This window comes from Tachyglossus aculeatus, chromosome 4 (genome assembly GCF_015852505.1).
Source record: "Tachyglossus aculeatus isolate mTacAcu1 chromosome 4, mTacAcu1.pri, whole genome shotgun sequence".
Lineage (NCBI taxonomy): Eukaryota > Metazoa > Chordata > Mammalia > Monotremata > Tachyglossidae > Tachyglossus > Tachyglossus aculeatus.
The window spans coordinates 39,046,656-39,059,414 of NC_052069.1; the positions used below are offsets into that span (position 1 = coordinate 39,046,656).

General features: G+C 44.4%; 1 protein-coding gene across 1 annotated transcript in view; it reads right to left on the bottom strand.

Moving 5' to 3' along the window:
* The window catches only part of COL24A1 (collagen type XXIV alpha 1 chain), a 500,281-nt gene that overhangs the window by 53,742 nt on the left and 433,780 nt on the right, over window positions 1-12,759 (bottom strand). Inside the window, exons 48-51 of the mRNA XM_038745410.1 lie at window positions 11,466-11,573; window positions 6,631-6,738; window positions 6,364-6,417; window positions 5,956-6,018 (exon numbers count right to left, since the gene is read on the bottom strand). Coding sequence (XP_038601338.1) covers window positions 5,956-6,018; window positions 6,364-6,417; window positions 6,631-6,738; window positions 11,466-11,573 — 333 coding nt within the window. The remainder of the gene's footprint in view (window positions 1-5,955; window positions 6,019-6,363; window positions 6,418-6,630; window positions 6,739-11,465; window positions 11,574-12,759) is intronic.

A 12,759-nucleotide genomic window follows, 5' to 3' on the forward strand; every position in this document is an offset into this window, starting at 1 on the left:
TAACAGAGTTCGATTTTCAAACCGAGAAAATTTCTGTGGGAAAACACTGAGAATTAAATAAGGGATGGGTTTTATATTTTTACTACTCCCAAGTTGGGGAAAATGGAGTGTCTTTAGTCCCTGATTTTGACATGTGTAGTGTGAAGTGTGTCTTCCCTCACAAGAACAGAACAGATATAATGTATAGTTGCGGAATGTGCCTCCTAAACCATGAGGTTTGCCTGGGGCATGCTGGGAGTAATAATAATAATAATAATAATAATGGCATTTATTAAGCATTTGCTATGTGCAAAGCACTGTTTTAAGCACTGGGGACGTTACAAGGTGATCAGGTTTTCCCACGGGGGGCTCACAGTCAATCCCCATTTTACAGATGAGGTAACTGAGGTGCAGAGAAGTGAAGTGACTTGCCCAAAATCACACAGCTGACAATTGGCGGAGCTGGGATTTGAACCCATGACCACTGACTCCAAAGCCCGTGCTCTTTCCACTGAGCCATGATGAAGTGATGCCAACAGTCCTGGCTGTGATTAAGCCATCAGCACTGCAGCTGGGTGCATTTTTCTCTGCCACTATTTTTCAGTGTGGTTCTGCAATGAATGGACATCCATCGATCAATGGTATTTTTTGAGCGCTTACTGTGTACTGAGCACCGTACTATAAGTGCTTGGGAGAGTACAATATAACAGAGTTGGTAGACATGTTCCCTACTCACAACAAGTACATAAGTGCTGTGGTCTGGGCGGTTGGAGGGGTGAATTAAGGGAGCAAGTCAGTGTGACGCAGAAGGGAGTGGGAGAAGAGGAAAGGGGGGCTTAGGGAAGGCCTCTTGGAGGAGATGTGCCTTCAATAAGACTTTGAATGGGAGGAGAGTAATTGTCAGTTGGATATGAGGAGGAAGGGCATTCCAGGATAGAGGCAGGACAGGGGTGAGAAATCGGCAGCGAGACGGGGAGATCAAGTTCCGGTGAGAAGTTTAGCATTAGAGGAGCAAAGTGTGCCGGCTGGGTTATAGTAGCAGAGTAGCAAGGTGAGGTAAGAGAGGGCAAGGTGAATGAGTGCTTAAAAGCCAATGGTAAGGAATTTCTGTTTGATGCAGAGGTGGATGGGCAACCACTGGAGTTTCTTGAGGAGTGGAGAAACATGTCCTGAAAGTTTTTGTAGAAAAAATGATCTGGGCAGTGGAGTGAAGTATGGACTGGAGTGGGGAGAGACAGGAGGCAAGGAGGTCAGAGATTACAAGTCTTGAGGGGGACTAGTCAAGAAGGAAGGAGTACAGGCTGACCCCACTTGAGTGTTGATTTTCTTATTCAGTCTATCAGTGGTATTTATTGAGTCCCTACTGTGTGCAGAGCACTGGACTAAGTGCATAGGACAGTACAATAGAATTGGTAGACATGATCTCTGCCCTCGATCAATCAATTATATTTATTGAATGCTTACTGTGTGCAGAGGACTGTACTAAGCCTTGATTGAAGCAGGGGAAACAGGGTTCCTGCTTGGGAGAATCTGGAGGGAGTGGAGTGTGTGTTGCGGAGGGGTGTTGTGTTTTCACCTCCACTTCACGCTTTGCTCCTCTAATGCCAACCTAGTTGCTCTACCTTGATCTCGTCTATCTTGCCGCTGACCTCTCGCCCACATCCTGCCTCTAGCCTGGAATGCCCTCCCTCCTCATATCCGACAGATGATCACTCTCCCCACCTTCAAAGCCTTATTAAAACCACATCTCCTCCAAGAGGCCTTCCTCAAATAAACCTTCATCTCCTCTCCTCTGCTCCCACTCCCTTGCACCCTTTATTCATCACCCCCCCCAGCTCCACAGCATTTATGTTTGTATCCGTACTGGGCAAGTCACTTAACTTCTCTGTGCCCCAGTTACCTCATCTGTAAAATGGGGATTAAGACTGTGAGCCCACTGTGGGACAACCTGATCACCTTGTAACCTCCCCAGTGCTTAGAACAGTGCTTTGCACATCGTAAGCGCTTAGGAAATACCACCATCATCATTATTATTATTACTACATTTATTTCTATCATCATCATCATCATCAATCGTATTTACTGAGAGCTTACTGTGTGCAGAGCACTGTACTAAACGCTTGGGAAGTACAAGTTGGCAACATATAGAGACAGTCCCTACCCAGCAGTGGGCTCACAGTCTAAAAGGGGGAGACAGAGAACAACACCAAACATACTAACAAAATAAAATAAATAGAATAGATATGTAGAAGTAAAATAAATAAATAAATAGAGTAATAAATATGTACAAACATATATACATATATACAGGTGCTGTGGGGAAGGGAAGGAGGTAAGATGGGGGGGGATGCAGAGGGGGACGAGGGGGAGAGGAATCCCCTTCTAGACTGTAAGCTCTTTGTGGACAGGAAACGTGTCCCGCTGTTGGGTAGGGACCGTCTCTATATGTTGCAGACTTGTACTTCCCAAGTGCTCAGTATAGTGTTCTGCACACAGTAAGCGCTCAATAAATATGATTGAATGAATGAACTATGCTACATTGTACATGCCCAAGCACTTAGCACAGTGCGCTGCAGACACTAAGTGCTCAATAAATACAATTGATTGATTGATCCACACCCTGCACCTTTGGAAACTGTGGATTGGAGAAACAGGCTCAACCTTAATACAGAAAATAGTGATAACAGCAATTCCTATTTTGTCCATCAACAGAGTTTAACCGTAAAACCTACATATTGAAACAGGGCAAGCCGTGCTTCTCCATTGATTGAGGTCACATCTCTTTAACCTCAGAGCACTTAATGAAGCACATGAGGTACTTTTAATATTAATAATAATAATAATAATGGCATTTATTAAGCGCTTACTATGTGCAAAACACTGTTCTAAGCGCTGGGGAGGTTACAGGGTGATCAGGTTGTCCCACGGGGTGGCTCACAGTCTTAATCCCCATTTGACAGATGAGGGAACTGAGGCACAGAGAAGTGAAGTGACTTGCCCAAAGTCACACAGCTGACAATTGGTGGAGCCGGGATTTGAACCCATGACCTCTGACCCTGAGCTCTTTCTACTGAACCATGCTGCTGCTCTTAGATATGGTTCCAGTTAAATGGATGGATCCATTGGCTGGATAAAAAAACCAGGATATTCCTCAGAAACAGGACTACTGTATTGAAAGAGACTGAGGAGAAGGATGGACAGAAAAACTCTATTAAATATTTTGAGAAATTGATGTCTACTGAATCAGTAAAGTTGAAAGCCGTGGAAAAAAAACAGTGGAAAAACAGCTTGCTTTTTCTAAAAATTTTTCCCTGATTAATCTCCTTTTCCCGAGATCATAGCCATCCAGTCATTCACAACATCAGTAGTAATAATAATGGAAAAAGAGCTTGCTTTTTCTAACAAGTTTTCCCCAATTAATCTCCTTTTCTCCAGATCACAGCCATCCAGTCACTCACAGTATCAGTAATAATAATAATGATGGCATTTGCTAAGTGCTTACTATAAACCAAGCACTGTTCTAAGTGCTGGAGTACATACAAGGTTGTCCCATGTGGGGCTCACAGTCTTAATCCCCATTTTACAGATGAGGTAACTGAGGTCCAGAGAAGTTAAGTGACTTGCCCAAAGTCACACAGCTGATAAGTGGTGGAGCCAGGATTAGAACCCATGCCTTCTGACTCTCAAGCCCGGCCTCTTTCCATTAAGCCACGTAGCGTTCTTATGTTTATCAGTGTACTTGCTGTAGTATTTAAGCATTTATTTATTCACCTATACATTTTCCACTTCCCTTTTCCTTCTATCTGTAAATTATTTCGTGGCTGCCACTCCTGTTAGACTGTAAGCTCATTGAGGGCAGGAATCATATTTTACCTCCATCTCCCCAGGGACTAGTGTTGTGCTCTGTGCACCGTAAGCACCTGGTAAGTAAAATTGAACCAGATATCGTAAAAGCATCCAAGGAACAACCTACTTCTGGTTGGGAAAATTAGATAGTTATGTCATCTTAACCATCAGTCGATCCATCAGAATTATTGAGTGCTTACAGTGGGAGCAGAACTATACTAAGCACTGTGTCCAACCTAATTAATTTGTATCTACCGCAGCTCTTAGAAAAGTGTTTTATATATAGTAAGCCCTTAACAGATAACATTTTTAAAAAAAGAGGAGAGAGGAGCAGGGGGGGTATTGTTCCGTCCAATTGCTTCAGTAGCAAGAGAGGGAAAGCAGCGTGGCTCAGTGGAAAGAGTCCGGGCTTTGGAGTCAGCGGTCGTGGGTTCAAATCCCGGCTCCGCCACTTGTCAGCTGTGTGACTTTGGGCAAGTCACTTAACTTCTCTGGGCCTCAGTTGCCTCATCTGTCAAATGGGGATGAAGACTGTGAGACCCCGTGGGACAACCTGATCGCCTTGTAACCTCCCCAGCGCTTAGAACAGTGCTTTGCACATAGTAAGTGCTTAATAAATGCCATTATGATTATTAAGAGAGCAGGAGTTGTGGGTGAGAGAGGAGAAAAGGGAGGGAAATTCCAACTGAGTGCAAGCTTGTTGCGGGCTGAGAATGTGTCTACCAACTCTGGTATGCTGTACTCTCCCAAGCTCTTAGTAGTGCTCTGCACAGTGTAAGCACCCCATAAATATGATTGATTGATTGCAACCCTGAAGAAGAGGAGCTCTCTTTGGGGCTTGTTTGAAGGACCTGATTTTGAAGTTATGCTCTTTGGTTGTATGACAGCAAGTTACCTCATCTACAAAATGGGGATTGAGACGGTGAGCCCCACGTGGGACAGGGACTATGTCCAACTTGAGTTGCTTGTATCCACCCCAGTACTTAGTGCAGTGCTTGGCACATAGTAAGCGTTTAGCAAGTACCATAATTATTATTATTTCTTGCTTCTCATTAATTGATCACAGGAATGCAAGCTAAGCTTATGGTGGGCAGGGAATGTGTATGTTTATTGTTATATTGTACTCTCCCAAGTGCTTAGAACAGTGCTTTGTACACAGTAAGTGCTCAATAAATACAATAGAATGAATGAATGAATATGAAACCGAATGACTGGGATTGAATATCTCCAGTTAAAAAATTCCTCATTTTTTTCAAATCTCTCATTTTGGAGAGGTGAATGCACTTCTGACTCAGATCTAAATATTCTAATAAACAACAGAAGGCAGTATGGTCTAATGGAAAGATTGTGGAACTGGCAGCCTGGAGATCTGATTTCTAATTCCTGCTCTTCCACTGGCCAGCTGTGTGTCCTCAGACAAGTCACCTGCCCTCTCTGTACCTAAGTTTCCTCCTCTGTATAATGGAGGTAAGATACCCTCTAGACCATAAGCTCCTTGAGGGTTGGGATAGTGTCTACCAACTCTATTGGACTGTGTTTTCCCGAATGCTTAGTACAGTGCTCTGCACACAGTAAGCACTCAATAAAGATGATTGATTGGTCGATTGATTGCAAATACCTGTCTCCCTATCTCTGAAACTGTGAGCCCAGTGTGAAACGTGGATTGCATCCCATCTGACTATTTTGTTTACCCCAGGACTTAGTGCTTTGCATCATGCATAGTGAGGCCATCATGAAAGTCCTAATTATTATAACAATATACAATGTTTAATCATAGTGATTGTAATTATAAAGATCAGTAGTTATCCCAGCAAAGTTTTTATTCTAAGGAACTTAAAAAGTGTGTTCATCTGCCAAGGAGAGACAATTTTATTATGAGATTTTCATATTATAAACAATTTTAGGGATTCAATTCAATTGTATTTATTGAGCGCTTATTTTGTACAAAGCACTGAACTAAGCACTTGGGGGAGTACAATATAACAATAAACAGACACATTCACTGTCCACAACAAGCTTACATCCTTGGGGTCCATTATATGAGAATTTACTGTACAAACCCAGGGTCTATACTCAATGCGAAACCAATCAGATGGAATTTCCCAGAATGTAGAATTAAAATGCACTTACTGTTTGGCCATTAGGGCCTTTAGGACCTAATATTCCAACTAAACCAACATCTCCATCGGGACCCTGGAAATATATTTTAAAAGATACGCAACAATTAAGTGGTTGGCCAACACTGGCATATGAAGCAATTTCACTACTTTCATTAGAAATGAGTTCTTCAAAGAAGGACTGTGCAGTAGGTATTTTTTCGCCTTTTTAAGGCTATTATTTTTTATAAGAAAAGATGTTAGGATCAGGTCAGTGAACATGTTTTTTAAACTAGGAGGATTTCAAAGTCTAGTTCCATGGGAAATGGCTTGAGGTAGCATTTTTAACGAATTAGCATTAAAATGGATTCAACATGACATTTTAAACATCTTTTTTTTTGCTCCGCATTCTAGAAGACCGGCAGAAAATATGCACACGTACTTTCGGTCCCGGGAATCCTGGAAAACCCATCAAACCTTGATCACCAGGGTCTCCCTGAAATGTGAACAGACACACGACGGTTATCATTCCGCTCTGATGCTAACTGGTGGCTGGGACGTGGGTAGAGCACAATAGCGAGTTCACCCGTTGTTGGGTAGGGACCGTCTCTATATGTTGCCAACTTGTACTTCCCAAGCGCTTAATACAGTGCTCTGCACACAGTAAGTGCTCAATAAAAACGACAATGAATGAATGAATGAAACACACCGTCTGTCCTCTCTGTCCGGGATCACCATGCAGTCCTTGATCTCCTGGTGCCCCGGGATGGCCACGCTGACCTTGCTTCCCAGGGTGTCCTGGCAATCCTTGCTCACCCTGCAGACAGAGGGGGAACCATATTTATTCCTATTAATGTCTATCTCCCCGCCCTAGACTGTACGTTCGTTATGGGCAGGGAATACGTCTATTTATTAATCTACTGTATTCTCCCAAGTGCTTAGTACAGTGCTCTACACACAGTAAGTGCTCAATAAGTACGACTGAATGAAAAACTCCAATTCCGCAACCAGCGTGACTCAAATGATATGGTCCGGTCACCACCGTGTGGATAATGAGGTTCCGTTATATGCTACTCTGGGCTCCTTTGACATAAACATTTCCTCTTTCACTCGTCATGAATTGACTTTCAGAATATAATCAAACTATTTTAAAACATCGAGAAGCCAGGTTGCCTAGTGGATAGGGCACGGTCTGGATGTTGTAAGGACCTGGGTTCTAATCCTGCCTCTGTCACTTGTCTGCTGGGTGACCTTGGGCAAATCACTTCACTCCTCTGGGCTTCAATTACCACATCTGTAAAACGGGGATTAAATCTGCGAGGCCCACGATGGACATGGATTGGGTCCAACCCGATTACCTTGTATCCACCTCAGTGCTTAGTACAGTGCCTGGTACAAAGTAAGAACTTAACGAATACCATAAAAAAATCCGAACTGACACTTCTTAACTTTACTAGACTGCATGCTTGTCCTCCAGACTGTAAGCTTACTTTAGGCAAGGAATGTGTCTCTTTATTGTTGTTTTGTACTCTTCCCCACTCCTTAGTACAGTACTCTGCACAGAGTCAGAGCTCAATAAATACAATTGACTGACTAAATTGGTTCAGGGGGGAGGCTCAGTATTCTGTAAATTGCTGAAGTCCCAAAGGGGAGAGAAGGCCCAGAATGGTTGGTGGGATCTGGGACCAGTGTGGCAGTTTTGGCCGAGGTTATCGCGATGCTGTCGCTGGCTCCGAGAGAACTGGCTTATTTTAGATCTTGTCCCCGCTGCCTGCCAGGGTTAAAAGCAGTGGTGAGGCAGGACCAGTGGTGGAGGATGGAGGTCCTGGCTCAACTAAGGTTTCCCCACCGCTTAAGAAACTCCACGGGTTGCCCAACCACCTCTGCATAAACCAAAAACGCCTCACCATTGGATTTAGAGCAGTCCATCACCTTGCCCCCTCCTACCTCAGTCCACACACTTTGTTCCTCTAATGCTAACCTTCTCTCTGGACCTCAGTCTCGTCTATCTCATCACTGACCTCTCGCTTACATTCCTCCTCTGGCCTGGAGCGCCTTTCCTCCTCATAACAGAGGGACAATTTCTCTCCCCCACTTCAGAGTCTTGTTGGGGGCACATCTCCTCCAGGAAGCTTTCCCAGACTAAGCTCTCTTCTCCTCTTCTCCCACTCACTTCTGTGTCAGCCAGACTTGCCCCCGTCATTCATCCTCCTTCCCAGCCCCATGGCTGGGAATTTATTTAAGTTGATTTATTTAATTAAGTTGTTTATTAAGTTGATATATATGTAATTAATTTTGTTATTAATTTGCTTATTTATATTGATGTCCATCTCCCCTTTAAACTCTGAGCTCATTGTGGACAGGGAATGTGTCTGCTTATTGTTATATTGTACTTTCCCAAGGTCTTAGTACAGTGCTTTGCACACAGTAAGCATTCAATGAATACAAATGAATAAATCATTGAATGAATAATTTCTGGGCCTAGGGACTAAGTGATGGCAGAGTGAGGGTGGCTACATGAGCCCTGGGATCCTGAGCCAGTTTTCTGGGATGCCAAATCTCCTTCCCTCCTCCCTTTTCCACCCCATAAAGAGGGAGAACAGAGCCAGCATGAGCTCCGGATAGAGCACAGGTCTAGGAGTTAGAAGACCTGGGTTCTAATTCCATCTCTGCTACTGGTCTGTTGTGTGACCTTGGACAAGTCACTTCACTTCTCTGTGCTTCAGTAACGTCAGCTACAAAATGGAGATTAAGACTGTGAGCCCCATGAGGGCCCACGTCCACCCCAATTTGTTTGTATCCACCCCAGCGCTTAGTATAGTGCCTGGCACATAGTAACCACTTTACAAATGCTACAATTATTATTACGATTACTATTGTTATCTCTCCTGCTGGCTGAGATTATCATAGTAATAATTGTGGCATTTGGTGAGTGCTGATTTTGGGCCAAGTATTGTACTAAATGCAGGAGTCGTGTCTTGTCTTCTGCCGTCGAGTCAATTCCGACACATAGTGACACCATGGACACAGCTCTCTCAGAATGCCCCAGTCTCCATCTGCAATTGTTGTGGTAGTGGATCCAGAGAGTTTTCTTGGTAAAAATCTGGAAGTGGTTTACCATTGCCACCTTCTGTGCAGGAAAATTGAGCCTCCACCCTTGACTCTCTCCCCTGCTGCTGCTGCCCAGCATGGGTGAGTTTTGATTTGCAGCAGATTGCCTGCCATTCACTAGTCACTGGCCAAGCTGGGAATGGAATGGACGGACCTCTGCTTGACTCTCCCTTCTGTAGCTGACAGTAGTAGAGGACTGAAAACTCTTCAGGTGTGCCCCTGAGAGGGGTAAATGCTGGAGTACTTCGAGAGGTTTAAAGCAATGCTGTGGATTTGTGAAGAGTTCCCTCTGTCTCCGGTAGAGCAGGTGACTCCATCTCTCTTCTCTCTTTTGTTTCATCTCTCTCTCTCTCTCTCTCTCTCTCTCTCTCTCTCTCCCCTTTGTCTCTCTCCATCTCTCTGCTCACTATCTTTCATCTCTCTCTGTCTCTCTCCATCTCTCTTCTTTCTGTTTCACCTCTCTCTCCCCTTTGTCTCTTTTCATCTCTCTGCTTGCCATCTCTCATCTCTTCTCTCATCTTTCACCTCTCTCTCACCTCTTCATCGCTTCCCCCTCCATCTTTCCTTTCTGTCCGTCTCTCTTCTGTTTCATCTCTCTCTTCCCTCTTTGTCTCTCTCCACCTCTCTGCTCTCTATCTCTCATCTCTCTTCTCTCATCTTTCACCTCTCTCACCTCTTTATCCCAGACTGAGCCCTCTCGTTCCTCTCCCCCTCCTCTCCCTCCCCCCACCAGCTTACTTCCTTCCCCTTCCCACCGCACCTGTATATATGCTTGTACATATTTATTACTCTATTTTACTTGCACATATTTATTCTATTTATTTTATTTTGTTACTATGTTTTGTTTTGTTGTCTTTCTCCCCCTTCTAGACTGTGAGCCCGCTGTTGGGTAGGGACTGTCTCTATTTGTTGCCAACTTGTACTTCCCAAGTGCTTAGTACAGTGCTCTGCACACAGTAAGCGCTCAATAAATACGATTGAATGAATGAGTAGATTCAAATTAACCAGCTCAGATACAGCTGCGAACACATCCTGGAACTTTTAGGACCATCTCGCTGACATCAGGACCACTAGATTACTGGGCCGGCACTTTGCGGTGTGCCTCTTTCCCTTTGGCTACTGTTGCTCTCCAGTAGCCACCGTGGCTGTCAGATCCCCTCCTCCTCCAACCCAGTCAACAACAGGACTCTAGTGGGACCCACTGGGGATCTTCCGGGTGTCAGGGCAGAACCCTTGGCACAGTGGATAAAGCACGGGAGTCAGAAGGTCACAGGTTCTAAATCTGGCACAGCACTTCTCTGCCACATGACCTTGGACAAACCACTTCACTTCTCTGGGCCTCAGTTTCCTCATCTGTAAAATGGGGATTGAGACTGTGAGCTCCACGTGGGGCAGGGACTGCGTCTAACCTGATTTACTTTTATCCACCCCAGTGCTTAGTACAGTGCTTAGAGAAGCAGCGTGGCTCAGTGGAAAGAGCACGGGCTGGGGAGCCAGTGGCTGTGGGTTCTAATCCCGGCTCTGCCACTTGTCAGCTGTGTGACCTTGGGCAAGTCACTTAACTTCTCTGGGCCTCAGTTCCCTCATCTGTAAAATGGGGATGAAGACTGTGAGCCCCACCTGATTATCTTGAATCTACCCCAGTGCTGAGAATAGTGCTTGGCACATAGTGAGCGCTTAACAAATACCAACATTATTATTATTATAGTGCCTGGTATGCAGTAAGTGATTAATACCATAATTATCATATTAACCCTCAATCTGTGTCTATTCCACTTAAGCTGGTTATCCGGTCCACTTGGCCCCCAAAATTTTAATTTTCAGATTGACTGAAGCCGGCCTGGAAAGATGGCAGCCCTAAAAAACCTATCAGAGAAAACCACCCGCTGCTGAGTGAATTCTAGCCTAAGATGAGCTCTTCACCCCATCCCTAAGAAATCAATGATGTGGCATTCTCTGTTATTGGTTCAAATAACCTGCTGCTTGTTTTCGGGTTGGAAAGAACAGGATGTACTCCGGAGGAGATGGACCTTAGGAGGCCTTTGAAAAATTCTGTCAACAAGTCCCTGAAACAGGACAAGATTACCTGTCTGGGGAGACTTGAACGGATTACTGAGGATTAAATCACAAACTGTGTTTCCAGCCTCAGAGCACGCATCGCAAAGAGGATCATCTAATGGCCTCTGGCACAGGCAGGCTGAGGTATTTCTCTCGGCCCCTCCCCGAACACGTTTTAAATCTGAAATTTATATAACCGAAGGAACAATAATTGTATCCAAGCTATCTAGTTCTTTTCTTCCTGAGGTGACTTCGCTCCAAAGGGCCAGTGGTATTCCAATTGTTGATCCTATTATCCCGTGATCTAACCATTAATTGTGCGGACAGTCGGAGTGGTCTGCGATTCTCATCAAATGGAACAAAACTGCAAAATACCTTCAGGCCTGGGGCTCCGGTGTTCCCTGGCACACCGGATAATCCCTTCACTCCCTGAGGCCCTGGAGACCCAGTCAGTCCGGCTCTTCCAGTGCTGCCTTTGGTGCCCTAAAAAAAAAAACACGCAACAAAAGGATTAAAACCGACAATCCCTGGAACCGGTCCTAGTCGGCCCAAATCCCCCACTGGGGCAGCCCGACCACATATTTGTGTTTGCGTCTGCATGCACTTGTGCCACCTTCAGGGATACGCAAATCAAAGCCGTATCAGGCTCCAGTTCCTCCCTTTCTTTCAAATTTCATTTTTCCTCTATCACCGTGTGATTACCATCTTTTCATTTCTGAAGGTATTCCCTTACTCGCATGAGTTGTTTTTAAACACAACTGAAAAATGACTTTCAGGAGGCACTCATGAATGCATCCCGGACTCAAATGAATTAATCATCGATTGTGCCCATTTCCAAATATTCGTGTTCCTTCTCCGTTTACAAGCAGGTCAGACTCTACGGGCCACACTGTGATCGGCCTACACCCATTTAAAGAGATCATCCTGACGTCGGTTCATTCGACAGAGTCTTGTTCTGGGAATCAGGATCTGGCTTCAATCAATCAATCAATCAATCAATAAAGCAAGTAAGCAAGTAAGCAATTAATCAATGGTATTGAATGCTCACTGCAGGTAGAACTTTGTACAACTGAATTGCAGCACTTAGGAGAAAACACCAGGGTTCCTAGACCTGACCCCTGTCCTCAATGAGCTGACAATCTGCTGGGGAATCAATCCATCAATTGTATTTATTGATTACTTATGCATTTAGAGCACCGTACTAAGTTCTTGGGAAAGTACAATATAACCAAATTGGTAGACATGTACCCTGCCCACAACGAGTTTACAGTCTAGAGGGGAAAGAAACTAGACTGTAGTCTAGGCTGTATGCTCCTCTAGACTGTAAATTCATTGGGGGCAGGGAAAGCGTCGGTTCACTGTTATATTGTAGTCTCCCAAGCGCTTCGTACAGTGCTCTGCACACAGTAATTTATTACTCTACTTATTTATTTATTTATTTTACTTGTACATATCTATTCTATTTATTTAATTTTGTTAGTATGTTTGGTTTTGTTCTCTGTCTCCCCCTTTTAGACTGTGAGCCCGATGTTGGGTAGGGACTGTCTCTATATGTTGCCAACTTGTACTTCCCAAGCGCTTAGTACAGTGCTCTGCACACAGTAAGCGCTCAATAAATACGATTGATTGATTGCTCTGTATACAGTAAGTGCTCAATAAATACGATTGA